The sequence below is a fragment of the Scyliorhinus torazame genome, chromosome 12 (assembly GCF_047496885.1).
Source record: "Scyliorhinus torazame isolate Kashiwa2021f chromosome 12, sScyTor2.1, whole genome shotgun sequence".
NCBI lineage: Eukaryota > Metazoa > Chordata > Chondrichthyes > Carcharhiniformes > Scyliorhinidae > Scyliorhinus > Scyliorhinus torazame.
This window is the reverse complement of record NC_092718.1, coordinates 185,416,269-185,443,339: the sequence shown is the minus strand read 5'-3', so window position 1 is coordinate 185,443,339 and position 27,071 is coordinate 185,416,269. Positions and strand designations below refer to the sequence as shown.

General features: G+C 44.2%; 1 protein-coding gene across 2 annotated transcripts in view; it reads left to right on the top strand.

Annotated features, from left to right (window-relative positions):
- tpst1 (tyrosylprotein sulfotransferase 1) overlaps positions 1-27,071 on the top strand; it is a 90,643-nt gene that overhangs the window by 59,850 nt on the left and 3,722 nt on the right. The window contains exon 4 of one of the 2 annotated variants that reach the window (XM_072469507.1): positions 4,778-4,828. The exons of the other annotated variant lie outside the window; for it this stretch is intronic. Within the exon in view, the coding sequence (XP_072325608.1) occupies positions 4,778-4,828 (51 nt within the window). The remainder of the gene's footprint in view (positions 1-4,777; positions 4,829-27,071) is intronic. 2 annotated transcript variants of the gene reach the window in all.

Below are 27,071 nucleotides of genomic sequence, written 5' to 3'. Positions count from 1 at the left end.
CTCCAACATGAGACATAAAGTTGTGCGCTAATTGATTGCAGTGTTCCATCCCATTCTCAACTCGCTGCATGCAGGCACGGACTGCTTCATTAAGACCTGGACAGCATTCAGATTTGGGGTGGTAACATTCATGTCACCCAAATTGTTTTTATTCATTTATGAGATGTGGACGTCGCTGGTTAGGCCAGCATTTATTGCTCATCCCTAGTTGCCCTTCAGAAGGTGGTGATGAGCTGCCTTCTTGAACTGCAATCCTTTAGGTACACCCACTGTGCTGTTAGGGAGGAAGTTCCAGGATGTTGCCCCAGTGACAATGAAGGAACGGCGATATATTTCCAAGTCAGGGTGGTGAGTGATTGGTGTTGAACCTCCAGGTCGTGGGGTTCCCAGGTACCTGCCTCTCTTGTCCTTCTAGGTGGTAGTGATCATGGATTTGGAAGGTGCTGTCTCAGGAACCTTGGTGCCAGGCATGACTCCAACCAGTGGAGAGTTTTCCCCCTGATTCCCATTGACTCCAGTTTAGCTAGGGCTCCTTGATTCTATACACTATCAAATGTTGCCTTGATGTCCAAGGCCGTCAATCTCACCTCACCTCTGGCATTCAGCTCTTTTATCCATGTGTAAACCAAGGCTGTAATGAGGTCAGGAGCTGAGTGACCCTGGCGGAACCCAAATTGAGCATCTGTGAGCAGGTTATTGTCGCGTAATCGACGCTTGATAGCACTGTTATTGACTCCTTCCATCACTTTGCTGATGATGGTGAGTAGACTGATAGGGTGGTAATTGGCTGTGTTGGATTTGTCCTGTTTCTTGTGTACAGGGCACACCGTGGCAATTTTTCACATTGCTGGGTAGATGCCAGTGTTGTTGCTGTACCGGAACAGCTTGGCTTGGAGTGTGACAAGTTCTGGAGCGCACGTTTCAGTACTATTGCAGGAATATTATCAGAACCCATAGTCTGTGCAGTGTCCAGTGCCTTCAGCCGTTTCTTGAGATCACGTGGAGTGAATCGTATTGGCTGAAGACTGACACCTGTGATGCTGGGGACCTTTGGAGGAAACCGAGATGGATCATCCACTCGGCACTTCTGGCTGAAGATTGTCGTGAATGTCTCAGCCTTGCCAGGCAATAACCATCATTTTCCCTGGATGTTTTACGGCATTGCTTTAGCTGAATCCGGGGTGGGTGCGGAGGTTTGCCGTTGACTGGAAACTGAACTGGCCTAGCCATATAAATGAAAATGGTGTGGTTAAAAAGATAGATCATTGGCTGGGAAGCCGGCAGTGAATACCTACTGATTCCCCAAAGCCTGCCCACAGGCACATGACAGAGTGAAATGGAATGCCGTTCATTTGCCTGAGTGAGTGCAGCTCCAACAACAATGAAGAAGCTTATCACCATATACCACCTTTAAAACATTAATTCCCTCCCCCGCCACCCCAAACCACTGGTGCTTGCTGGATGGACTGCTGAGGCTCCTTAGACACCTACCAATCCCAGAACCTTTGCCACCTAGAAGGACAATGCCTACAGACGCATGGGAATACCACCACCTACAAGTTCCCCTCCAAGCCATATATCATCCTGACTTGGAAATATATTGTTCCTTCAATGCCAATGGATGGAAATCACAGCTCCCTTCCTAACATATTGTGGGTATAGCTACACCACGTGAATGGGCTGCAGAAGTGCAAGAAGGCAACACACCACCACCTCCTCGAGGGCAATTATGAGGTTGGGAAACAAATGCTGTGGCACCCACATCCCATAAAGTAATTTTTTTTAAAAGTCTCTAACCTTGTATGTGTAACTCAAAAGTTCATAACTGGTATATTATTTTAATAATTTATGATTAAACCTTTTGTTCTCCTTCAGTGTTCAGGTATTCTAAAAGCTGCTAATGCTGTGTTTTTCAAACTTTTTTTCCGGGGACCCATTTTTACCAAGCGACCAACCTTTGGGACCCAACCCGGCCGACCTTCGCGGGCCATGCCGGCTGACCTTCGCGACCCACCTTTTTCTCTTGCGTTGGAGTTTGGAGTCTCCATCTGTCCAAAGTTAAGCTCCACAGCACAATTGTGGCACAGAACATGCGGCAATAAGGTTCTGTCAGCGAGACTGTCTTTCCCAATCTTAAATATGACACCCAGATCCTGACCATTCTTGGAGTAAGAGACTTCCACTTCATCAGCATCAAAGTTCAGAAAGCAACCAATCACCCCGAACATTTTGCAGCCAGCTTTTAACAATGCCGGCTGCGAGCGGCCTTCAAAAAGGCTGCAACCATATAAAAAAAATGCGGCCGCACTGCGCATGCATGCCCGTTCATCGGTGCGCATGCGCAAATCTCTGTCCAGTGATTAAAATATAGCTAAGTCTTTTAAAATGTGGTGACCCTCCAGATTTGGCATTGTTAAATGTGGCTAGATGGTTATTGCAGTATTTTCCAAATAGAAATTAATATGTTGGCGAGCAGGTTCAACTACACAATGTAGTTAAATTGCAGCCCCATTTTGTTTTGCATAAAATGCTTAGTGTTTAATTATTATGCTTGACTAAGAAAGTGAGGCTTCAGAAACTGATGATAAACTATCCAGTCAGATTGAAACTTGGGTTGGAGCTCCCCTAGTGGCTCAGATGGTAAACAGAGTGTACAGCTGGGTTATATAGAGTCCCAGATTCAACCTTGGTTCGCACTTGGAATTGCTATCCAATCTCATGTTTGAATTTCAACAGCAAGATCTATGGCTGACGGTGACCCTTGATAACTTAACACTCAGCTAAGTTTGCATATGAAGAAAAGCCTCTTGAACGTAAGATCCACAATGAGAATCTCCTATCAGCAATGCTAGTTAAGTACTGGAATGCACTTCAAGGCTTTTAATAGCCAGTTGTCTTATCAGCCTAACAATCATATTTGGAATGTTGTGTGGCAATTTGGGGCGCTTTTCTTCCTCCGATGATGCATTATTGTAGAGATTCTGATGAGTAGAATGAATAAATTCAGGATTCAAACTCGAGACCTTAGTTATGTGGAAAGACTTGCAGAACTGAACTTTTATTGGATTGCAGATTGATGGGGACAATGTTTCGTGATTAAAATTTTCAAAAGTATAGTACATGCAAGTAGACTATTCCACCGGAAGTGTGAACATAAAATCAGGAAACCAGTGTTGTAACAATTGACCCCCCCCCTCCACCAACATCCTGACTCCCTCTCTCCCCACCACCCCCCTCCCTTTCCCTTCTGTTGGTGCAGAGGCGAGGGTATCTGGTCTCTCCAGCGCAAAGTTTAGTGCTTGTACCATTTGTTTTTTGTAGAAATATGTTGTGAACTGTTTTAATAATCAGAGTACCCCCCCCCCCCCCTCCCGTAAATTGGTATTGAGGGGAGTGTACCCTGATTCTCCAACACAAAATTAGTGTTTGTACCGTTTGACCGTGTATATATTTCTTGCTGTTTTAATAAAAAGATATGGCCAATCCACCTAACCTGCACATCTTTGGGTTGTGGAAGGAAACTGGAACACCCGGAGGTAATCCACACAGACAATAGGAGAACATGCAGCTTCCATACAGACAGTGACCCAAGACCAGAATTGAACCCGAGTCCCTGGTGCTGTGAGACAGCAGTGCTAACTGTGCCACAGTGCTGCCCTTAACTATATGCTTTAATTTAAGTCATTATCAGTTGGGAGACTCATTCGGTTCTAAACAAAAGTAATGCCAGTTTGCATCATGTGCTTATCAGATCACACACGGACAGTTGTAGAACACAAGTGTAGCAAGAATGAGTGAACAGTGCTCTGAAGTCACAAAAGTTCTCTTTACATGAAGCCATTGAAACAATGTGCAACTTGATTTGCTTCTGGGGAGATAAGCACTTAAGAAAAGAAACATATTTAATAAATGTTTAATAAATACATCTCCTTTAACCACATGTACTTTTAATTTTTTGAAGGAGTTTTGCAATCATGTAGCTGGGGAAATTGTACCCTGTAAATAGCCCACCAATATCTTTGTACACTCCTGCAGTTATGCAGAATATTTAACTCCAGCAAAATACTGTGGATGCTGAAAATCTGAAATAAATGCTGGAAATAGCAGCAGGTGTGGCAGCATCTGTGTAGACGCCGACAGTGTTAACATTTTCCGGTCGACGACCTTTCATCAGAATATTTAGTACATTTGCCTTATTTGTATTATTTTACAACTATAGAGTAGCAGGGGATGTAGATTGAAGTTGGGTGAATTATGTTGGATGCAGATCAGCTATGAAATGATAGAATGATGTAATGGCTACTCCTGTCTTTTGTTTCTAGATAAATATTGTGCATTTGTTCCTTTTCTCCAAGTTAGACTAGTGAAAACACTTCAACCTCCATAAATATTAATCAAATTATAGGTTACATTATGATGTGCAGCAACCAATTTGAGACTGTTTTAATCCAAACCTGTTGTATTTAATTTTTAGGTTTGAATTTGGTTTTGTTGATGATAAAATGGAAAGTCTTGTTTTGACACAAGGGAGTCATCCCCCCCCCCCCCCCCCCCCAATCCTCGATTATAAATTGGAGAAATACTCTCCTCTTCATGTCATTCTTTTACTTTCATTGCATTTAATCATCTTCCTCGTCTTTTTTTCCTCACTTGGCTTTCTGTCACAGACCCACCATTTACTCTCCTCCCCCAGGAAAAGACATTGAAACGTACTATTTAGGATGGCTTTATTTAAAGAAACTTGGTGTATGCTAAAAGACCTAATTTCTTTTCTTAGGTAATCAAAGGTGACTTTCAACTACCTGAATTTCTTAAAGATCAGTCACAGGTATGGTACTAGCCCCCATAATGTCAACTGGGATTGCAGTGATAACTTGTTGCATTGTTTAAATTTGTTTTTGCTTCTGAGGCTATGTTTAAAAGTTGCAATTTGACTGAACAGGAGCCAATGGCATATGAGTTGGATGAAAACAATCTGGGAAAGTAATCAATCCGAAAGAAGCACTCTTATGAATTCTTCAGTTTAACCTTATTTCATTTTGTACATAGGATGTTTCTGAAATGCTGCCATTCTTGTACCTTTGCTCACAAAGATCGATTATTGACAGGATTTAGTTGAGACAGATGCAGAAGAGACCCAAGAGTATTATGAAGAGGAGCAAGTAAGGATCCAAAAGTCAGCGGAATAATTGGGAACCACTGACTGCAGTGTAACTTATTTCTGCTCTTACAATAAATTTAAAGTTAAGAACAAGGGTACCTGACTGGGGGAAAAAGCAGTTGATTGCAAAATTAAAAAGGATCCTTGCCCTGATTAAATAGAAGGAAGAATTGACAAATTCAATCATAGACCACAATGGAACATATTTAAATAAAATGGAGAAAGGCTACAAATCAATTAAATTCCAGTGAGTGAATATTGCAAGCTGAGGTTCCATGAATGAATAGGGGAAGATTAGTTCAAATTTGAAATTTTAATACATTTAACACTCTCGGTAATAGAAACCAAATCCAGGACAAATGTAAAGAACTTGGAAAAGTACGATTTGGGAGATAGGTTAAGAGGGAGTATGCAGGTGGTGTGGCAGAACAGTGAGCGGAAAATAGTCAATTAAAAAGAGCATGGTCAGCATTGGGTAGTGACAATTTGGTTCAAAATAGTTGACTTAAATTTTCACAGGAGAGATGGATATCAAACAAAATATGATCCTGAGACATACAAGGGGAGTTGGGACAAATGGCCAAAAGCTGTGTCAATGAGTTAGGCTTTTAGGAGCATCTTGGGTGAAGTATAGGGGTAGAGGTTTACTGACAGAATTCCAGACCTTACGGCCTAGTCTGCTGAAGGCACAGTTGCCAAAGGTCAGGCGACAGGAATACGAAACACACACGAGGCCAGAATTGGGAAAATGCAAAGAACTGGGGAAGGTTACGAAAGTAGGGAAGGACAAGGCCATGGAGGGAATTGAATGCTAAGTTGAGAATTTTTAAAATTTGAGATGAATTATAAATTTCAGATGAACTGCCACTGTAGCTCAAGAAGCAAGGGGTGATTGGTGAATGGAACAAAAGCAAGGAAGTGACGGTCAACTTATACAAGACCTTAGACCCCAGTTTGAACATCAGGTGTAATTCTGTGCATCTAAGTACAAGAATGTTAAAAGAAAAGGGGAAGATGAAGCATAAATGTTAACTAATGTTTCCTCAAAGAATTCTCTTAAATTTGTCTCTAATGCTTGCCTTTTAAAAAATCTGTGCTGGATGTCCTAAAATTAACTTGTTTCTTTGTAAGCATTACTTTATCCAATGATCTGGCCTCCCAAAGATTATTTACTACACGCGTTATGTAAACTACCAGAGGCTTTACTTTGACTCTTTAATCCAGGCAACACTCGCATGTTTATTGTCAGAGGCTTTGCTATTTCCTTTCTTCATCTCTTAGCTTTTCAGAAATTTTAATTTGTTCTTAGAATGAGGATTACACCAGCAAGGCTGTATTTAATGCCTGTCTTTTGTCCCTTCAAAGGCATTAAGAGGTAACAAAATTGCATGAATGAGGATCTCTTGAAGGCCAGAACAGGAACAGGCAGCAAGTTTCCTGAAGGATTTTGGATTTTTATGATTTTTTTTTTCTGGTGTCAGCCCTGAATGTTGAATTCGGATTAACATAATTTACCATAACGCTACACTACTGTACTCTGATGCATGACAACAGAAACTGTTGCCTTTTCTGCTTTGAGTTGACCATTTTCCTCCATTTCTATTAATATCTTATCTTAACTCTCCAACGCTTTGGTAACGTCCTCACATGGAAGGTGAGGGTGGGAGAAGAATTTCCCAGGGACGTGAATGTGCATTTGGAGGCCTGGCACGGTGGCACAGTGATTAGCACTGCTGCCTCACCACCAGGGACCCGGTTTTGATTCCAGCCTTGGGTGACTGCCTGTGTGGAATTTCGTCCGGGTGCTCTGGTTTCCTCCCACAGTCCAAAGATGTGCAGGTTAGGTGGATTAGCCATGATCGATGTGCAGGGTTACGGGGCCTAGGTAGAGTACTCTTTCAGAGGGTCGGTGCAGACTCAATGAGCCAAATGGCAGCCTCCTGCACTGTAGGGATTCTATAGAGATAGGGTGAGGGCTTAAAAATCGGAGAAATGTTCCCACCTCCTTGTGCTTTTTCCTGGAAGTTGTTTTCAGTGCAGTGAAGGCAGTCAGCCAGGCGGTGGCAGGAAGCCAATTAAGGGCTCATCAACCAATTAGCTGCAATTTTGCAGTGTAACTGAGATTTTATGGGTGTTGCGTGGGACCCAACTGTTTCTCTGCAATGTGACCGGCAAGGGGAGGCACTTGGAGAAAGAGGTCGGTACACCATGACAAATTAGTTAAATGTATTTCCTTAAGATGCAAACTGGCAACAAACCTGAGGTCCTCCATAGGCAAAGGCTTTGCAAATTCCTCCCAGTCTCCAAGGGACTGCGTCGTAGTTTAGCTGGTTAAAGCGCCTGTCTAGTAAACGGGAGATCCTGAGTTCGAATCTCAGCGGTGCCTAGTGAGTTGATCTTTGGGTGGCACGGTAGCATGGTGGTTAGCACTGTTGCTCCACAACGGCAAGGTCCCAGATTCGATTCCCGGCTTGGGTCACTGTGCCAGAGGCTGCACGTTCTCCCCGTGTCTGCGGGGATTTCCTCCGAGGTGTTCCGCTTTCTTCCCACAAGTCCCAAAAGACGTGCTGTTGGGTAATTTGGTCATTCTGAAATCTCCCTCTGTGTACCCGAACAGGCACCAGAATGTGGCAACTAGGGGCTTTTCACAGTAACTTCATTTGCAGTGTTAATGTAAACCTACTTATGACAATAAAGATTATTATTATTATAAGGAATAATGGTGGGGAGAAAATGGCAGCTGTTCCCTCCAGCGGTACCGCGCTTCCATTTTGTCCAGACCTAGTGCATGCATACTGCATTCGCTTCATAACGCACACAATTAAAGTTGCTGGCTAGTCTTGCATTTTCACATGCTGACTCGGCTTTTAACCTCAACAACTTGCTTGCTGTTGTTCCTAATTGGATGGGATCCTGGAGGCAGCCTCTTGATTGGGCACCTCCTGTAAAATTACACCAGGAGAGGTGGTGTTGCTGTGAATGCACAGAGACTCAAAAATAGTCCTGCATGCCAGAAATTTTCAAAAGTTCAGCCTATGGTACCTGCCCCATTCCTTCACCGTCTGACAATGATGATAAGTGGCAGGAGATTTAGAGGGGATATGAGGAGAATTGTTTTCACCCAAAGGGTGGTGGGAATTTGGAACTTGTTACCTGAAAGGGTGGTAGAGGCGGGAAACCTCAACATTTAAGGAGTATTTAGCAGAGCACTTGAAACGCCATAACATACAAGGCCACAGGCCAAGTGCTGGAAAATTTGGATTTGAGTAGTTAGTTGCTTGATGTCTAGCGAGGGCCTCTTTCTGTGCTGTAAAGACTTTTTTTTTTTACATTATCCTTTATTTACCTATTCTTAGTTTTGTGTTTCTATAAACAATTTGCTGTTTTCTTTTCTTGTTCTAGATTTTCTCAATACTCTTTGTGAGCTGTTTCTGTATTTCATGTGACTTTCTTCCATGGTATTTGTCCAAGAATTATCGGGTGCTTCTAAATGTCATTTTAATTTTTCTATTTAAGCAAGGACCTTCCATTTTGCTGCATACCGTGGCAATTTGTGGGCATATATTCCAGTTCGGGTCATTATTCTTTTCTGCCCAAAGATTTCCTGTTGCTTTTCCACTGTCTACCTGCCAAACCATGGATTCAAATTTATGTGGCTTTATTCCCCTTTTACACTTTTCTAATTTATATTCCAATTAAGCATCTTTGTCTCGGACCTTTTCCTGTACCAGCTCCAGCACTGTTTCCATGTTGAATTAAAAACATTGATCTGCAAAGCAGTCTCGTACATGTTGTAAAAACTCCTATTCTTGGCATGAAAATTACTCTTACTCTCGCCTGTCTTTGGATAATTAAAGCCAACTATTGTTATGGCCCTAAAATTAAAACAAAAATGGAAACTGGAAATCTGAAATAAAAATACAGGACGTCCTGGAGATACTGGCCAGGTCTGGCCGCATCAGTGAAGAGAGAAACAGAGTTATGGTTTTGAGTCCAATATGGCTATTCTTCAAAACTGGATTATTCCTGCGTGTTTGACTTTATAACTCTTCCTTTAGCTTTTTCCACTTTTCAGCAGTCTATGACACACTCCCCAAGAGTAACAATTCCCTTTTTCAGATTTAGGTTTCATGCCAACCCCTGTATTCTTAATTCTTTGTCAGTGATGGATCTCTAACTATTACTTTCATCCTTCTTTGTTTTCTCTGCCTAAGGGTTTTTCAAACTCTGGGTGGTGACCCGTGGGTGTCGGGAGGGTTGCGGCATGATTGGTTGTGGCGCTCTCGATCATGGGAGAAGTGCCATATGACCGTGACTAGTTTTTCCAGAATGCCGGCAGCGACCGACTTTTAAGTTGAGAATGTCGGCTGAAACCGGCCTTTAATGGCGAATGCTGGAGTCTTCCAGCCAGTAGTGACTGCAGAGAACAGGTCACGTGCCCCGTCAGTCTGTGCTTTGGGTGCAAAATCACGGGGGAGAGATTCATCCATCTTGTGGCTGCCAGCAAGCAACAGGTCTGTGTGAAGAACTGAACATGGACCAGAGACACGAACAGCTAGAATATCACAATTGAATCTGCTGGAGAGAGCTTCACAGGAGAGTCCATGTTAGGACAAAACACAGCTGGTATGAGCTGTATCCATAGAACCAGGACATCTGGAGAACAATTCATTAAGAAGAAAATGAAATCCGTAACAAAGCAGTACAAAGATGATTTCTTGTGGTACAACATTGTTAATTTTGCCAATGCGACTTGACAAAGCCTATTATGTGTCCTATGCTGGGAAGTACTGGCAAATGAAAGTTTAAAACCTTCAAAACTTCAAAGGCATGTGATGCATGGCGAGTTCGAGGACAAACCTCTTGATTTTTTTCAAAGGATGCAGTGAGAACTTAAATCATCAGCTGAAGTCCTTAGCAGGAATGCAACATTGAATGACAAAACAAGTGAGATTGTGACAACCAAGCAGGCTCACCTGTTACATAGAAACTTAGAACATCCAGTGCCGAAGGAGGCCATTCGGCCCATCGAGTCTGCACCGACCCACTTAAGCCCTCACTTCCACCCTATCCCCGTAACCCAATAACCCCTCCTAACCTTTTTGGTCACTAAGGGCAATTTATCATGGCCAATCCACCTAACCTGCACGTCTTTGGCCTGTGGAAGGAAACCGGAGCACCCGGAGGAAACCCACGCAGACACGGGGAGAACGTGCAGACTCCGCACAGACAGTGACCCAGCAGGGAATCGAACTTGGGACCCTGGCGCTGTGAAGCCACAGTGCTAATCACTTGTGCTACCGTGCTGCCCATGTTGCATTAAAGGTAAGCAAAAATGGTGGGACGAAAAGGTCAGCCAGTGTGGATCGTGAAGGTCAGCTGCGTGGGTCGTGAAAGTCGGCCAGTTGGTAAAAGTTGGTCGCGAGGGAAAAAAGTTTGAAGAACACTGCTCCACTTAATCCTACCTGAATATTTTGTAACCAAGATTGCTTTGCTCCTACTTCTGTCCTAAAGCAAGGATTAGCCCTGTTAATGCTAATGTGACACTCCCATAGCAATATGTCTCCAGTTAACTCATTTTATTCAATATATGCTTTATGCTCCTGAATCACATTGCTGAAAATCTTATCTCATAATATGTGTCTGCACAACCCATGTTCATGGTGAAGTAATTCCTCTTGGATCTCAGTCAATGCTGTCTCTCTCAACAGCCTCTGTTGTTGACCTCTGATATTTCCATCCCTTTTAAGAACTTTGACCTAGCACTTCCACTAAATGCCTAACCCAGATTACAAATTTTTCATGAATTATTAAAATGCCTGACAAACGGTGTGTATTACTGTGTGCTAAACCAATGGCTAGTAGATTAAATAAATCACTTTTTAACTATTTTTATCTGGTTGTTTTCTACATATTACCAGTAAAAGAATATTTGCAACTTGGAAAACTAGCTATATTGACTAGCTCTTTAAAGTACAAGATAAACGGCTGCCATTTCTGGTAGAGCCCCTCAATTGCTTGAGGTACAGAAACTCCATCAGATTCTTGCTCAGCCATACTGAGGCACTGGCTGGAGAAGATGAACGTCCACTCCATCAGCATCATTATGGCATTTGTGTACAAAGACCAATAATGCATTAGAAATTCCTCTGAGAATGAAAACTCTCAATAATAACAGGCTGACAGAGATGAACTTGAAGAGTATAATCTGGGCCTATAAAACGGTAAAGTGTGTGCATAGTAGAACATTAATTCAGCTCTGATTAATGGATTGAAAGTGAATAGTGTTGGCAAATCTCAAAAGACACTAGAAACTGTTTCCCCCTCCTTTGACACAATGATAAATGTGTGCAATAAAAGACCATTTAAACTAGTCACTGCCAAGATATTTAAGCAGCAGAGCAAATATTTGGACAGGGACCAGATTGAATGTTAGAGGAATGCTGAACGTCTAGTTCTTTTGAGATCATGGGAAATGTTATCTCGGAATGCAACTAGTCCGATTGAACAATACAGATTTGCAATGTTAAATTATGCATGAACTCCCAAGAAATGGATAGCTTCAGGCTCCTGCGAGAAATTTCACCAGACAATTTGCTTTTTTTTTGCTTTGTCTCCTTCAGGAGATTAAATAATTTGGAAACGGTTCCATGTCAATGTGCTGTGGTCTAATGGTTCTGTTATATAACATAATTTTTGTTTATTTTAAGTAATGCCAGGGTTCTCCGAGCGTGGGTTTCCTCCGGGTACTACGGTTTCCTCCCACAAGTCCTAAAAGACGTACTGTTGGGTAATTTGGACATTCTGAATTCTTCCGAACAGGCGCCGGAATGTGGCGATTAGGGGTTTTTCACAGTAATTTCATTTGAAGTGTTAATGTAAGCCTACTTGTGACAATAAAAATTATTATTATTGGCTGCCACTTTGCACCTGAGGCCACCTGCTGTCCCTAATATGCTTATTCTAATCCCCATACTTAAATTCCTCCCATCAAGTTTCTGCCCCGCCACAGTAATGAAACAACTCTTCTCAAAGGCACAGATGATGTCCTATGTGACTGTGACAAAGTTAAACTTTCACTCTTTGTCCATCTCAACCTCTCTGCAGCCTTTGATAAGACTGACCGTTATTTTCTAAAACGTCCCATTTTTCAGCAAAATGTCTAAGATCTCATCAGATGCTATTCTCCAGAAATCATATCTACTGTCTCTGAAATCTTGATTCTCTCATTTATACTTTAGCTGTCACCTCTGTGGTACTAACCCAGAATGGCTGAGCACCTTCTGTTGAATATCAGTCCAACCTCCTCCCTGATCATTTTTCTCCATCACGACTCTCTGCCTCTTATTTCCCAGCTGTGCCGTTCATCACGAGCCAACTTGAAAACATTCTATTGAATGTTTGCTTCCTTGTGAATGAGGCTCTGTCCATCCATTACTGCATCTTGGATGAATCTGTTGACATCCTGGGCCTTTTGCAACCTTGTTCATATGCAGGGATACCTTCAATTAAACCCAGCCCTTTTTTAACTGACTGGAAAACCTTTATATTGCCCATCTTGGTTGCCATGACGAAGTTATAATCTGCTTTCAAAGTCCTTGTGCTGCAGGTGGCACCATGATGTTGGGTATGGAAATTCCAAGCTTTTATGATAAAGGGACATGTGCCATTGAGGTAACTTGGAGGAAGATTTGGGGATGGTGATATTCCCCTGGTGTAACTGTTCTTGTCATTGTTGGTGGTAAAGGTGGCAGAACCTGAAAGTGGTGCTCAGGTAACTTGACTCTGTTTCATAACCTTCTTTATCCAAACCACTAGCAACATGGCTTGTACGATGATGTGTCTCTCCAGCCTGTAATTGACAACAGATTTTTGTTTGCAAAGTAGCTTTAATGTTAAAAATGTCTCAAAGTGGTTCACAGGTATACATGTAAATTTTTTTTTTTTTTAATGTTTTTAAACTTTTAAAAAATAAATTTAGAGTACCCAATTATTATTATTTTTCTAATTAGAGGATAATTTAATGTGGCCAATCCACCTACCCTTCATCTTTGGGTTGTGGGGGTGAAATGTGCAAACTCCACACAGACAAGTGACCCAGGGCCGGGATTCGAACCTGGGTCCTCAGCGCTGTAGGCAGCAGTGCTAACCACTGTGCCACATGCCGCCCTTAGGTATACATATAAACAACAGATGCTGAAGCAGGATTAATAAATTGAGAGGTCACCAAAAAGTTGGGTTTTGAGATTATTTAAGGGGAAAGAGGTGAAGATGGAAAGGTAATGGGGTTCAAGGAGGGAATTCAAGAGAATAGGATCCATGTGCTGAAGGCTCTGCTACCAATGGTGGGGCAAAGCATGAAGCTAGAGTTGGAGAAATTGGGCACTTGTGCAAGAAATTGAAGTGCGAGAAATGGAGGATGATATAGGGCAAAAGAAAAGTGCAGAAATGGGATGCATTTAAAGATGAGGATGAGGAATTTACGTTTGATGGAGAGCCAATATACTGTGAAATGGCAAAGTCAAAAGGGTTTTCAACGATGTGAGCAGCTACAGTGAGCCAATGCCTACCAAAATGAGCACTGATGAAGAAAATGGTTTTGTCCAAGATGGTCATAAACGTCTTGTATTTATTGCAGCTACTCCCGTCCAGATGAGCATTAAGTATTCCATCATTTTCCTGACCAAATGGCCTTTTGCTTTGAGCCCCAAATATGCTGTTCTAGCAAAATGTCACTAGGTGCCGCTATGAATAAATACTATTACTACAAAGAGTCATGATTCAAAGCATGATCTGGGGAGCAAAAGATTAGGCTAAAATAAGGAGCTTATCTGACTTTGAGGGACAAAGGGACCAAAACTATAAACTCTGAGCTTACTAGACATTGATGCAAAGAAAGCAGTTTCTAGCTTTGGAACAGAAACACTGGTTTACTCTAAAAAGAGAAAAGCGAGACAAAAATATCCACTCTTCCAATTTTATAACTAAAATATGCAATATTGCTACCACCAATTTCCACTGATATGAATTTAGAAAAAATGGATTGGTGGAATTGCCTTGATAACACTTTTTTAAAAGATGCTTTTACGCAGAAGTGTTCCCTTAGTTACAAAGCTACTTTCAATGGTGTGGAAGCTACTCCATTTCAGTACTGGTATAGCACACACTGAACAATTTTTTAAAAATTAAGCAGTTATTTGGTAACATAACTATGCAATTTGCAATCTGTTTTTGTTTCTTTAAGTAAAAACAACTGCTGAATAAACAGGAAGCAGAATAATGGTGCAATTGTAGCTTGTGTTGCAACCTTTGCTTAATTATTATGAAAACTGTAATATCCACATTTCATGAGACACAAGCCAAAGGGGAAAATTGGCATTGAAAACCAGACTTTCGGTATATCTTGAAAATTTCCAGACACTCCAGCCCAAAGCCAGACAGGTGACATCAGGGCTGGAAGTGAATAACATAAAAATGTTAACTCCTGCCAAACTTAACTTTGGAAAATTGTTTCTTGCACAAAGGGCAGCAGTCGTCATGCTATCTGGGGAGGAGTGGGAAGAGGGAATGCTGACAGGAGTGGGAAGAGGGAATGCTGACACAGGCAAAGGACAGAAAGGAGGTAGTCATATACACAACTCTTTAAATTGACCAGTATGTGGCGACTAAGGACTTTTCACAGAAACTTCATTTGAAGCCTACTTGTGACAAGCGATTTTCATTTCATTGTGGTAAGGGCAGATTCATGCAATGCTGCCTACAGATTTGACTTGTGGCAAATTAATCCTTTTAAATTTGGCTAAATAGTAGCAAGAAAAGACTGATTAAAATTTTATTGAATTCAATGCTAGATACCCATGCGGTTTGCTCTATATTGGAGAGACTAAATGCAGACTGGGTGACCGCTTTGCAGAACACCTTTGGTCCGTCGGCGAGCAAGACACAGATCTTCCTGTCGTGTGCCATTTCTACTCACCGTCCTGCTCTCATGTCCATGTCCTTGGCCTGCTGCAATGTTCCAGTGAAGCCCAACGCAAACTGGAGGAACAGCATCTCTTCCGTTACAGTATTCTGGACTCAACATTGAATTCAACGACCTCAGACAATGAAGTCGCTCCTCCACATTCACCCCATTTTTATTTCTATCAATTAATTTTCATTTCTTCCACCCATCCATATTTCCCTTGGCATTGCCCCACACACACACACTCGGGCCATCTGTTCCCTATTCCTAGTTGTCCTTTAACACACTGCCTATCTTTGTTCAACCATTAACACATTCTGATCTCTTAATGTGCCACTGTCGAATAATTTATTCCATGTTATCCTGTCAGGGAAATCATTTGTTTTTCTGAGCTTTAACACCACCATCTGCATGTTTCCCTCCAAGTCACACACCATCCTGACTTGGAATCATACCGCCATTACTTTGCTGTCACTGGTTCAAAATCCTGGAACTCCCTCCCTCTACTGTGGGTGCACTAACACCACTTGGTCTGCGGCGATTCAAGAAGGTTGCACACCACCACCTTTTTGAGGACAGCTGGGGATGGGCAATAAATGCTGGGCTTGCCAGCCAAGCCCAAATCCCAAGAAGGAATTTTTAAAAATCTGCAACAAAAAATGCTTCTCCTAAGTTGACCTTTCAGTGCTAGCTGTGCTGTACAAGGCTGGGTTAGCTGGGAAAAATTAAACCATTCAATAAGTTCTCCTGGAGCAAACTCAATTGGTCAGAGAATAATTGTAATTTTTCTCAATTGGCACCATGTTTTTTTTCATTCTCCAAGTCGTTGCATGACTCATAGGGACTATCTGTGTGTGGCACCATGTTAGATAGCACAGGCTTGATCAACCTGATGTCTTGTCCTGCCCTTTTTTTGTAAAATATCCCTGCTAGTTCTCATGGAATGTTGACACAGTGACATGTACCAATGCTTGCCAAAGGGATGTCTCATCACCAAGCGATGACCAATGCAGATGACTGCTGGACAGACCACTGGCTCATCTTCTCTATGTTCATCAAACTCCGCCAGAAGCAGCGGAAGATGAAGAAACAGCTCAGAAAAAATAGCAATGTTGAGCGGCTACAGGAGTCGAGCATGCTAGTGAACTTTCAACAATGTCTTCACCAAAATCTCCACTAATGGAGTGGTGGAAAGCTGGAAAGAGCTGAACAGCCATCTTCTTGAGCTGCGAAGAAGCCATCAGCCACAAGGAAACACCAAGAGAGGTACGATGAGAATGGCCACTCCAACCAAGGCCTTATCGACATGTGGAAGAAAGATATCTGCGATTGGCAAAATGACATGACCAGCAGGGCAAAGAAGAGAACTCATCAATCAGCCAAGGTGGAGGTGCAAGAAGAACTAGGAGAATCACGAACCAATGGTGGACTGAGAAAGCCAAGGAGCTTCAACTGCTCACTGACGAGACCAAGGCAGGCCAGCAGCACGGTTCAATTCCCATAACAGCCTCCCCGAACAGGCGCCGGAATGTGGCGACTAGGGGCTTTTCACAGTAACTTCATTGAAGCCTACTTGTGACAATAAGCAATTTTCATTCATTTTCATTTCATGACACCAATATATGGATCAAATAGCCTAGCCTCAAGCTGGTGCGGATAAAGGACCTCTTGAGAGACCGAGAAAACACCAGCCTTCGATTCAAAGAACCTCTAAATCGTGATACTATCATAGTTTGAGGAAATCCCCCAACTCCCCATCAGTTATGATCTTGGACTCTCGCCCACCGTGGACAGACACGTGAAGAACGGAAAAACTGCCCACCGTGGACAGACACGTGAAGAATGGAAAAGCAGCCCATCGTGGACAGACATGTGAAGAACAGAAAAGTTGAAGGAGTGGTCAGAATTCCAGCGGAGGTTTTCAAAATTGGAGATGAGTTCACCCGTCATCTCCATCAGCTGTTCCTGAAAATCTGGGACCGAGAAGAAATTCCTGTTGACTTCCAGAATGACATCATCGCCACCATCTGCAATAAAGGAGGCAAAGCGGGCAGTGGGAACTACTGCGGAATCTCCCTACTTTCCATCACCAGGAAGATCGTCACCTGAACCCTCCCTAGCCACCTTTTCCTAGTCTCTGGAGAAATCCTTCCGGAAAGAGGGCGGGGGGTGGCATTAGTACACTGGACTAGTAAACCAGAGACCCAGAGCAATGCTCTGGGGACCAAAGTTCAAATCCCGCCACTGCGGATGGTGAAATTTGAATTCATAAAAATTTGTAATTAAAAGTCTAATGACATCCATGAAACCATAGTCGATTGTCGTAAAAACCTATCTGGTTCACTATGTCCTTAATCTGCTATCCTTTCCTGGTCTGACATACACGTGATTCCAGACCCACAGCAGTGTGGTTGACTCTTAACTGCCCCCTCAAGGGCAATTAGGGATGGGCAATAAATGCTGGCCCAGCTTGCAATGCCCATGTCCTGTGAACAAATTAAAAAGTATATATATCGGCCCTCTACTCAGCCTTCATCGTCTTGACCAAGACATTTGACTCAGTCAATCGGGATGTGGTATAGAAGACCCTGCCAAAGGCCGGCTGTCCAGAGAAATTCATCACCATCCTCCGACTCCTCTGCGACAAGGTATTGGCGACGGTCCTCGCTGATGGAAATAAGACAGAAACCTTTGAAGTCAAGTCTGGGGTCATGCAGAGATGTCATTGCGTCCACCCTTTTCTCCATCTTCATCGCCACCACCCTTCAACTTCTCAAGAATAAGCTTCCCAATGGAGTGAACATCGTCTACAGGATGGTTGAAAACTTTTCAACCTAACCAGTTGAACTCCAAGAAGAAAATAACACTGACATCGCTTGTGGAACTTCTGTATGCGATGACATCGTCACCTCCACTCTCAGACGAGAATCTCCAAACCGTGCTTGACACATTCGCAGAAGCATACCAAAGAATCGGTCTCAGCCTCAACCTTGAACACCTCCAGTCCTTTATCAACCCACCCCAAGGTGAGGTCTGATCTCTCTCTCCATCAAGATTAACAGAGAAACCCAATCAAATGTAGAACATTTTCTAATGAGAGGGAGCCACCTCTCATCTTACGCTGACATCAATGTGGAGATCCAACATTGTATCCAATCCACGAGATCCTCTTCAGACGCCTAAGGACGAGAGTCTTTTATGGCCGTGACATCCATGCTGACATCAAGAACCTCGTGTACAAGACAGCCATCCTCCCAACTCTTTTATACAGCTCAGAAACTTGGACTAATACATACAAGGCCTTGGAGAGGTTCCATCATTGCTGTCGAGGGATTCTCCGCATCAGCAGAGAGGACCGATGTATTAACATCAAAGTCCTTGAATGAGCAAAGAGAGTCAGTATTGAGGCCTTGAACATCCAAAACCTACTCCGCTGGCCTGGCCATGTGTTTAGAATGACAGAGCCCTGACTGCCAAAGCAAATCATCTCCGTCCAGCTCAAGGAAGGCTCCCAAATGAGGAGAACAAAGAAAGTGCTTCAGAGACACCCTGAAGGCTTACCTCAAGAAATGTAACATGGACACTAATACCTAGGAGACCCTTGCTCAGAAGTGGCCTGAGGTGATATGCCTGTGAATAGTTTTGTACATAGTTAGTAATGCAACCTCCAACCAGCTGGTGGTATCATACATCGTTCACGTGACATGAGACACTCACCAGTTGGTAGTAAGGCGTACAATAGGACGGTCACACATACGATAGCTCCAGGAGAGTTCACCAAACTCACATAGTAACTTTGTCTGTATAGTATTCTGTTTGTTATCTTTCCACGTGTTCATCAATAAATCATTGTCCTAGTTAAGCAACCAGATGTTCTGTATGAAGTGTTGGTACTCTGATACACAGACGAACCAACACGGTTGCCGATGTGAAGGCCACTTGCGCCTCGACCTGACATGCGAACCCCTCCGAATCTGGTGGCGTGCTCACTGCTCTAGATAGGGCAACCGCAATGATAAGGTCCTTCCCTGGGGTGTAGACCAGTTGGAAGTCATACCTCCTAAGTTTAAGTAGGATGCGCTGGAGGCGAGGAGTCATCTCGTTCAGGTCCTTGTTTATGATGCTGACCCAGGGGGCGGTGGTCAGTTTCAACAGTGAACCGGGGAAAACCATACACATAGTCATGGAACTTGTCTAAGCCGGTTAGCAAGCCCAGGCATTCCTTTTCGATCTGCGCGTAGCGCTGCTCTGTGGGGGTCATGGCCCGCGATGCATAGGCGACCGGGGCCCATGACACAGTGTCATCCCGCTTCAGGAGCACTGCCACAATGCTGGACTGGCTGGCATCAGTCGAGATTTTAGTGGCACGAGACGTGTCGAAAAACGCCAATACCGGTGCTGTGGTGAGCTTGAGTTTGAGCTCCTCCCATTCCTGCTGGTGTGTGTGCTGCCACTGGAACTCCGTGGACTTTTTGACGAGGTGGCGTAGAGCTGTCGTGTGGGAGGCAAGGTTGGGAATGAACTTCCCCAGGAAGTTGACCATGCCTAGGAAGCGTAGCACTGCTTTCTTGTCTGCCGGCTGCGGCATGGCTGTGATGGCGCTCACCTTGTCTGCATCCGGACGGACCCCTGACCGGGAAATGTGGTCCCCTAGGAACTTCAGCTCGGTTTGGCCGAAAGAACACTTGGCTCGGTTGAGGCGCAGGCCGTTTTCATGTATGTGTACAAAGATGCGTTGGAGACGATAGATGTGCTCCTGTGGTGTGGTGGACCAGATGATGACGTCGTCCACGTAGACGCGCCCCCCTTCGATGCCTTCCATCATCTGCTCCATGATCCTATGAAAGACCTCGGATGCCGAGATGATGCCAAATGGCATTCGGTTGTAGCAGAACCTGCCGAAAGGGGTATTGAAGGTGCACAGCGTTCGGTTGGACGGATCGAGTTGGATCTGCCAAAAACCCTTAGAGGCATCCAGTTTCGTAAATATTTTCGCCTGGGCCATTTCGCTCGTGATCTCTTCCCGTTTGGGTATGGGGTAATGTTCCCTCATAATATTGTTATTGAGGTCTTTTGGGTCAATACAGATCTGGAGCGTGCCGGAGGGCTTCTTGACACACACCATGGAGCTGACCCACAGCGTGGGCTCTGTGACCCTGGATAGGACCCCTTGGTCCTGGAGATCCTGCAGCTGCTGCTTGAGGCAGTCTTTGAGTGGCGCAGGGACTCTGCGAGGTGCGTGAATGACTGGGGTGGTGGTTTGAGCCGAATTCTGTAGGTGTATGGCAATGTTCCCATGCCCTTGAATGCCTCCTGGTTGTGAGCGAGGAGCGATTGGAGCTGTGCGTTGAACTCTCATCCGGGAAGTCAGACGTGCCGTCTGGAGAGAGAGTGGACTCATTGCACGAGGTGGAGAGCCTTGCATGCCTGTGCGCCGAGCAGGGAGTCCTCCGATGAGCCGACTATCTCGAATGAGAGTGTGGCCGTGTGTGTGTTGTGTGTCACCTGGAGCTGGCAGGATCCCATAGCCGGGATAACGTTCCCGTTGTAGTCGACCATCCTGCACCAGGACGGCCGAATTGGTGGTCTGACCTTCATGGCGTAGAAGGCTGACCATGCTATGAGGTTGGCGGAGGCGCCAGTGTCCAGGCGGAAAGTGATCGGCGATCGGTTGACCGTCAGGGTGGCACACCATTCATCACCCAGATTGATCGTGTTAACTCGGTTCCCATCAATGACCGCAACACAGAAGGCATCTCGGTCATCTGTGTCACCAGTCTGGATGTCGTCTGGCCACGATTCGTAATGGGGAGGCTGAATGGTCCGCACGTCCCTGCGAGGTTGTCAGAGCTGTGGAAGATTGACAGGTTGAGCTGCTCGACAGTAAGCAGCATAGTGGCCCACCATGCCACAGCGTAGGCATTGTCAGGTTCTTGCGGGACATTGCCGCTTTAAATGTGCAGCTCCACAGTTGCCGCACGTCGTGACGTCATGGCATTCGTTGCGCCACTGCGCATGCGCAGTTCGGTCTTGCGTCGAGCGCGCCTGCGCATCATGTCCCTCAGTGTTGCCGTAGGTTTTGGCGCGCACAAGCGCCGGAGGCCTCGAAAAGCGCGCGAAATGGCCGCCCTCGTCCAGGCCGCGGGCTGGGAGGAACTCGATCGCCTGGACCCATTTGGCCTCGTGGGGCACCTGGCTCACCGATCCGGCCGCGTAGGACCCCCGCCGATTCGGTCGCCTGAAATTGGGCATAGCGGCTAATCGCGTTTTCGTGCAGGACACAGGCTTCGATTGCGGAGGCTAAGGTGAGGCCTTTTATTTTTTAAAGCTGCTGGCGTAGGTGCCCGAGGCAACCCCAAAAACGATCTGGTCCCGAATCATGGAATCTGAGGTGGTGTCGTAACCGCAGGACTGCGCGAGGATGCAGAGATGCGTAAGGAATGACTGAAAGAGCTCATCCTTACCTTGCCGGCGCTGCTGGAAGAGATACCTCTCGAAGCTCTTGTTGACCTCGACATTGAAGTGTTGGTCGAGCTTGAGAAGGACCGTCTTGTATTTGGATTTGTCCTCGCCTTCCGCGAACACCAGGGAGTTGTAGACATGGATGGCGTGCTGCCCTGCGGTGGTGAGGAGGATGGCGATCTTCCTGGTGTCCGAGGCGCTCTCTTTTTCGTTGGCTTCCAGAAAGAGCTGGAAGCGCTGTTTGAACAGCTTCCAATTGACGCCGAGGTTCCCAGCGACTTGCAACGGCTGCGGTGTGTTGACGGTGTCCATGGCGCAGGATGGCAGATTTGTGGGTAGGTATCAAATCACTCCTGGTATCATGAAGTGTTGGATACTCTGATACACAGACGAACCAACACGGTTGTGAATGGTACAACGCAGTTTTATTTCAATCAACTATTAACATAGTAAACTCTGGTACTCAGCACGTGGTGAATGTCTGAGTGGCTGGCAATGAGGTCTGTGCCCTGAGCCGTCTCCTGCTCGAGTGCCTAGGAAGTGTTGTGTTCCCTGTTTTGTACTGTGTATGCTCTTGTCTGTAATTGGCTGTCGTGTTGTGTGTGTTGATTGGTCCGCTGATCTTTCCATCATTATGTATGTATGTACGTGCTGTGATGTTCACCTGAATATCATGACACTGTACACATCATTGCTACGGCAAGGTCACAGAACACAACAAGACCTACTTGAGCAATCTCCTAATTGAAGGGGTACAACTCTTCGAGGACACCAGACAACAACAGAAGGCCTGATAAATAGCCTGAGCAAGGAATACCAGCGATCTAGGTCGCACCTCCCCAGAAACACTTGCCAAGTGTGTGGTTGAAGATGTGGCTCTCGGAACGGGATCATCAGTCATGCAAGGACCCACAGACCCCATGACCAGTAACAGAGTTCCTTAATTAGACAATCATACTCATTAGTGAGTGATCGCCGAAGAAGAATGGTAACACAGTCGTGCTTGCCAATGTTGTGCTGTGCTAGTTCTATTTAAGCACTCTATTCTCACTTCTAGAGAGTAGGAAAAGAACCTTTTGGATTACATCATTTCTTCCATAACCTCAGTGGTGATACATTTGATACTTTATTGCCAGACTCTGCCTCAGATGAAATCTGTTTTTAAATATAGTTTTCATGAATATATTTGCAATATTAAATTGGATGCATGCATTGAGAAAATGCTGACCAGAGATATTTGTAGTTGTTTAGACTTCTGATTTACACTCTTCCGGTCATTTGTGTTTATAAAAAAAAAAAAACTGTGCTCCCTTTCCTGTTAACTTCAGAAAGCTCATTCAGCCACTGAGACACTCCGGCTTGGGAATTGAATGTGGATTTCTCTTCAACCTATTTTGTCCAAGAGCCAAGGTTCCTGGGCCTATTAATACCACTTTGTAAAGTGCTTAACCATAGCACTTCCACAACCATATCTGTCTCTATGAAAATCTCGGTTTCGTCCTATTTTTATATACTGATTCTATTTTTGTTGATTCTGCAGCTTTTATTATTGAACAGTGACTGAGAAACACGGGCCTCATTTCTGGCTTGTTTAAGTACTTAACTGCTCATCATTGTGGCCTTTTGACTGTTTTACCACCTGTTTGAGATGCACTAAATTCTTTAGTGTTTACAACCCAAAAATATAAGTGTTTTGAGCGCTCTGTCGGAAGTGATTTATTTCTGAATATTTAACCTAGATGTTTAACTGAGCCTTATATTTGAGAGGGATACCTCCCATCATTGCATTCAGCTTTACCTCACAGCTGAATAAAAAGAGGCCTCAAGTTACGATGTAGAGATCAAGGTTTGTACTATATATTTACAGCTGGTTATTGTGCCTTGGCCAACACTTATTTCTCAACTAATACCAAACAGATGATCTGGTCATTTTATTTAATTGCTGGTTTAGTGATAAATGGTGTCTAGGACACGGATTTGAATGGCATCATAGGAATTTGTACCGCCTCCTGAGGGGACAGATGGGGCCACAAGTAAATGTCTCATTCAAATGATGGTGCCTGTCACAGCGCAGCAGCTCCTGTGCTAAAGTCTCTGGAGTGCAAATTGAACACAGTTTTCAAACTCGTCGCTACCAAGTCGCAGCTGGCACTTGTCTCTCTTCTGACATTTATCTGTCAACCAACATTAGTTAAAAGATACAAAACTATCTGGGCATTTCCCTACATTATAGCAATGACTGTACTTCAAAATACTTCATTGGTTGTAATGCATTTTGGAATGTTCTACGGTCATGAAGAGTGTTAAATAAATGTAAGTCTCTTTCTTATTATGGGCGGTGGGGTGGCACAGTGGTTAGCACTGCTGCCTCACGGTGCCAAGGACCCAGGTTCAATCCCGGCCCCAGGTCACTGTCCGTGTGGAGTATGCACATTCTCCCCGTGTCTGTGTGGATCTCACCCCCACAACCCAAAAAGATGTGCAGGGTAGGTGAATTGGCCACGCAAAATTGCCCCTTAATTGGAAAAAAAGAATTGGGTACTCTAAATTTATTTTTTTAAAGTCTCTTTCTTAATTGCTGTTACAGTGCAAATTAACCATGTGTGACTGATTTATGTTTCTTACTGTTACCTCACTCCCGAAAGAAGTACCTAATAGAAAGTGTACATCTTCAAGGCCAGTCTTTTAAAAATTGGCACGGTTATGGTATAAATAGATTGAACATTTCCATTCAGTTAAACTGGACTTTATTCAGCCCATTAGTCTGATTTATTATATGCTGTTATTCAGTTTTAAGTGGTTTTCTGGGCTATATGCCACACCTTTGGTATCACATTTTAGAAATTCTGATGTAAAATGTGAAGTCATCAGAGCAGGATTGATGGAGATGGAGAAACTAGAAGAAGGGATGGTGTTTTATTCAAAATCTGCCCATCTCAGTTGTGAACATACTTCACAACCCAACCTCTACAGCTCCCTGCAGTAAAGAATTCCACAGATTCACTACCTTGAGAAAAAAATCCTCCTCATCTCTGTCTTAAGCGAGCCTTTACTCTAGCTTATTCCCTCTGGTCCTAATCTCTCCCACAAGGGGAAACAACCCCTCATCATCTACCCTGTCAAGCCCCCTCAGCATCCTCAATGTCTCAATAAGGTTGCCCCTCATTCTTTTAAACTCCAATGAGCACAGGCCCAACCTACTCAATCTCTCATAAGAAAATCCCTCCATACCTGGGATCAACCCAGTGAACCTTCTCTGGACTGCCTCCAATTCCAGTATATCTTTCCTTGGATATGGGACCAAACCTGTTCACTGTATTCCAGTGTGGCCTAACTTGTGCCTTGTATAGTTTTAGCAAGACTTCCCTATTTTTATACTCCATTCCCTTTGAAATAAAGACTAACATTCCATTTACCTTCCCTATTACCTGCTGTTACTTGCATGCTAGCTATTTGTGATTTATGTGCAAGTACCCCAGATCCCCCTCTGCTGCAGCTTTTTGCAGTCTTTCTCCATTTAAATAATATTCAGCTCCTTTATTCTTCCTACCGAAGTGTGTAACTTCACATTAAATTCCATCTGCCAAGTTTTTACTTATTCACTTAACCCATCTATATCCCTCTGTAGACTCCTTGTGCCATCTTCACCACCTGCCTTCCCATCTATATTTGTGTCATCCGCAAACTTAATAGTACATGTAAGGAAAGAGCAAGGAAATGCAATTAGAATAGATAGTTCCAATAGAAAAACTAGCAGAATAATAGAGGTGTGTAGTTGTATGTGTCTAACATACCCCCAACTTTAAAAAAAACTCACCAGATGTGGCTATTGATGGGAAGGCCAGTATTTATTGCAAATCCTTAATTGCTTTCAAGAAGATGGTGGTGAGCCATCTTCTTGAATACAATTGAGCAGCTTGGTAGGTCTTTTCAGAGGGCAGTTAGGAATCTATCATTTTTATGGAACTTGGGTCACATAGGTCTGACCAGGTGAGGACAACAGATTTCCCTCTCTAAAGGACATCCGTGAACCAGATGGGTTTTCACAATGATCCAAACTTTTCACTGACAGCATTAGTGATTATATATTTTTTTTTATTCCAGATTTATTTAACTAACTGATTTTAAGTTTCCCAGTCACTGTGGTAGGACTTGAATTCAAATTATTAGTCCAGACTATGGGTTAATTAACCCAGTAACATAGCTATGTAAGTGTACCCCCCTTGCTACCATAATTCCATGTACCTTTTGCTGTATCCAACTTCCTTTTCCTATCTGGAAGTGTTGTTTCCCAAATCTATGCCAACCTCACTCAAAACTACTTGTTCAAATCCCTCTGGTCCAATTTCCAGTTCCTCACAGCACCAAAACAGCCTGGCCTGAGTGACAAACTAAATAAATTTAATCCTGATAGATTATCCTTCCTCATTGTCCTGTTTTCTAGAACATTGCACACAATTGACCACCCTATCCACTTTCTACATTATTTTCCTACATTACAACAATAATGTCCAAAGGTGGATTGGCCATGATCGATGCACGTAGTTATGGGGGGTAGGGCGGAGGCATGGGCCGAGGTAGAATGCTCTTTCGGAGGATCAGTGCAGACTCAATGAGCCGAAAGGCCTCCTTCCGCACTGTAGGGATTCTATGGATTATTCTTTAGAAAGTATTTAATTAGCTGTAAAACACTTTGGGCATCCTGCGGTTGTGAAAGGCACTATACAAAAGGAAAGTCTTTGAGTGGGATTTTGCCACCAGGTTGCGCCTGGCACTGATCGCGTTGCTCCTGGGTCATCACTGGAGAAGGCCTAATTGGGCTTCATGCAGGATGCAAAACTACGCGCAAGTCACCTGGATCAAACCCTCGCTGGCTGTGATCCAGAGTCCTATTTAAATGAACCAACAGGTTCATTTAAAAATGCACGGCCTATTTGAGGCGGCAGTCTCCCTGCTCCGCGGAGTCATCTGCCACACTGGTGAGGCCTCACCCATGTGCCGATTAGTACCGCTCTCCACAACTGGAGACCAGGCGTGATGGCCACTCCAGGGGTCTCTGAAGCCATTGGAGCCCCTGGGGTGGTTGGAGATTGGGCAGGGCAGTGCCCTGCAGGGTGTCACATTTCCCAGGAGTGGGAGGACAGGACCTCAAGCTCACTTTGAGATCCGGGGCCAGTTTGAAATGGCGCCCTGATCTCATGAGAAGCCTGTCTGGCTGGTGAGTTCAGTTCCCCACTGCTGAAAAGATTTCTGGGTTAGACCGCTGAGAAACTCCACAAGCCCCAAACAAATGAATAAGTGTGGGTGAATACAGGTCTGGATCTCCCCCAAAATGCCGGCGGGAAACACTCTGCCGAACTCGCCCAAAAGGACACTTAATCATTTTTGGGGAGAATCGCACTCTTTATTTCTATCTTTCTCTTCCCTCATGCAGTTCTGTGGGACTACTCTATTCCATTTCTACTTTTTCAAATGCAGTCAATG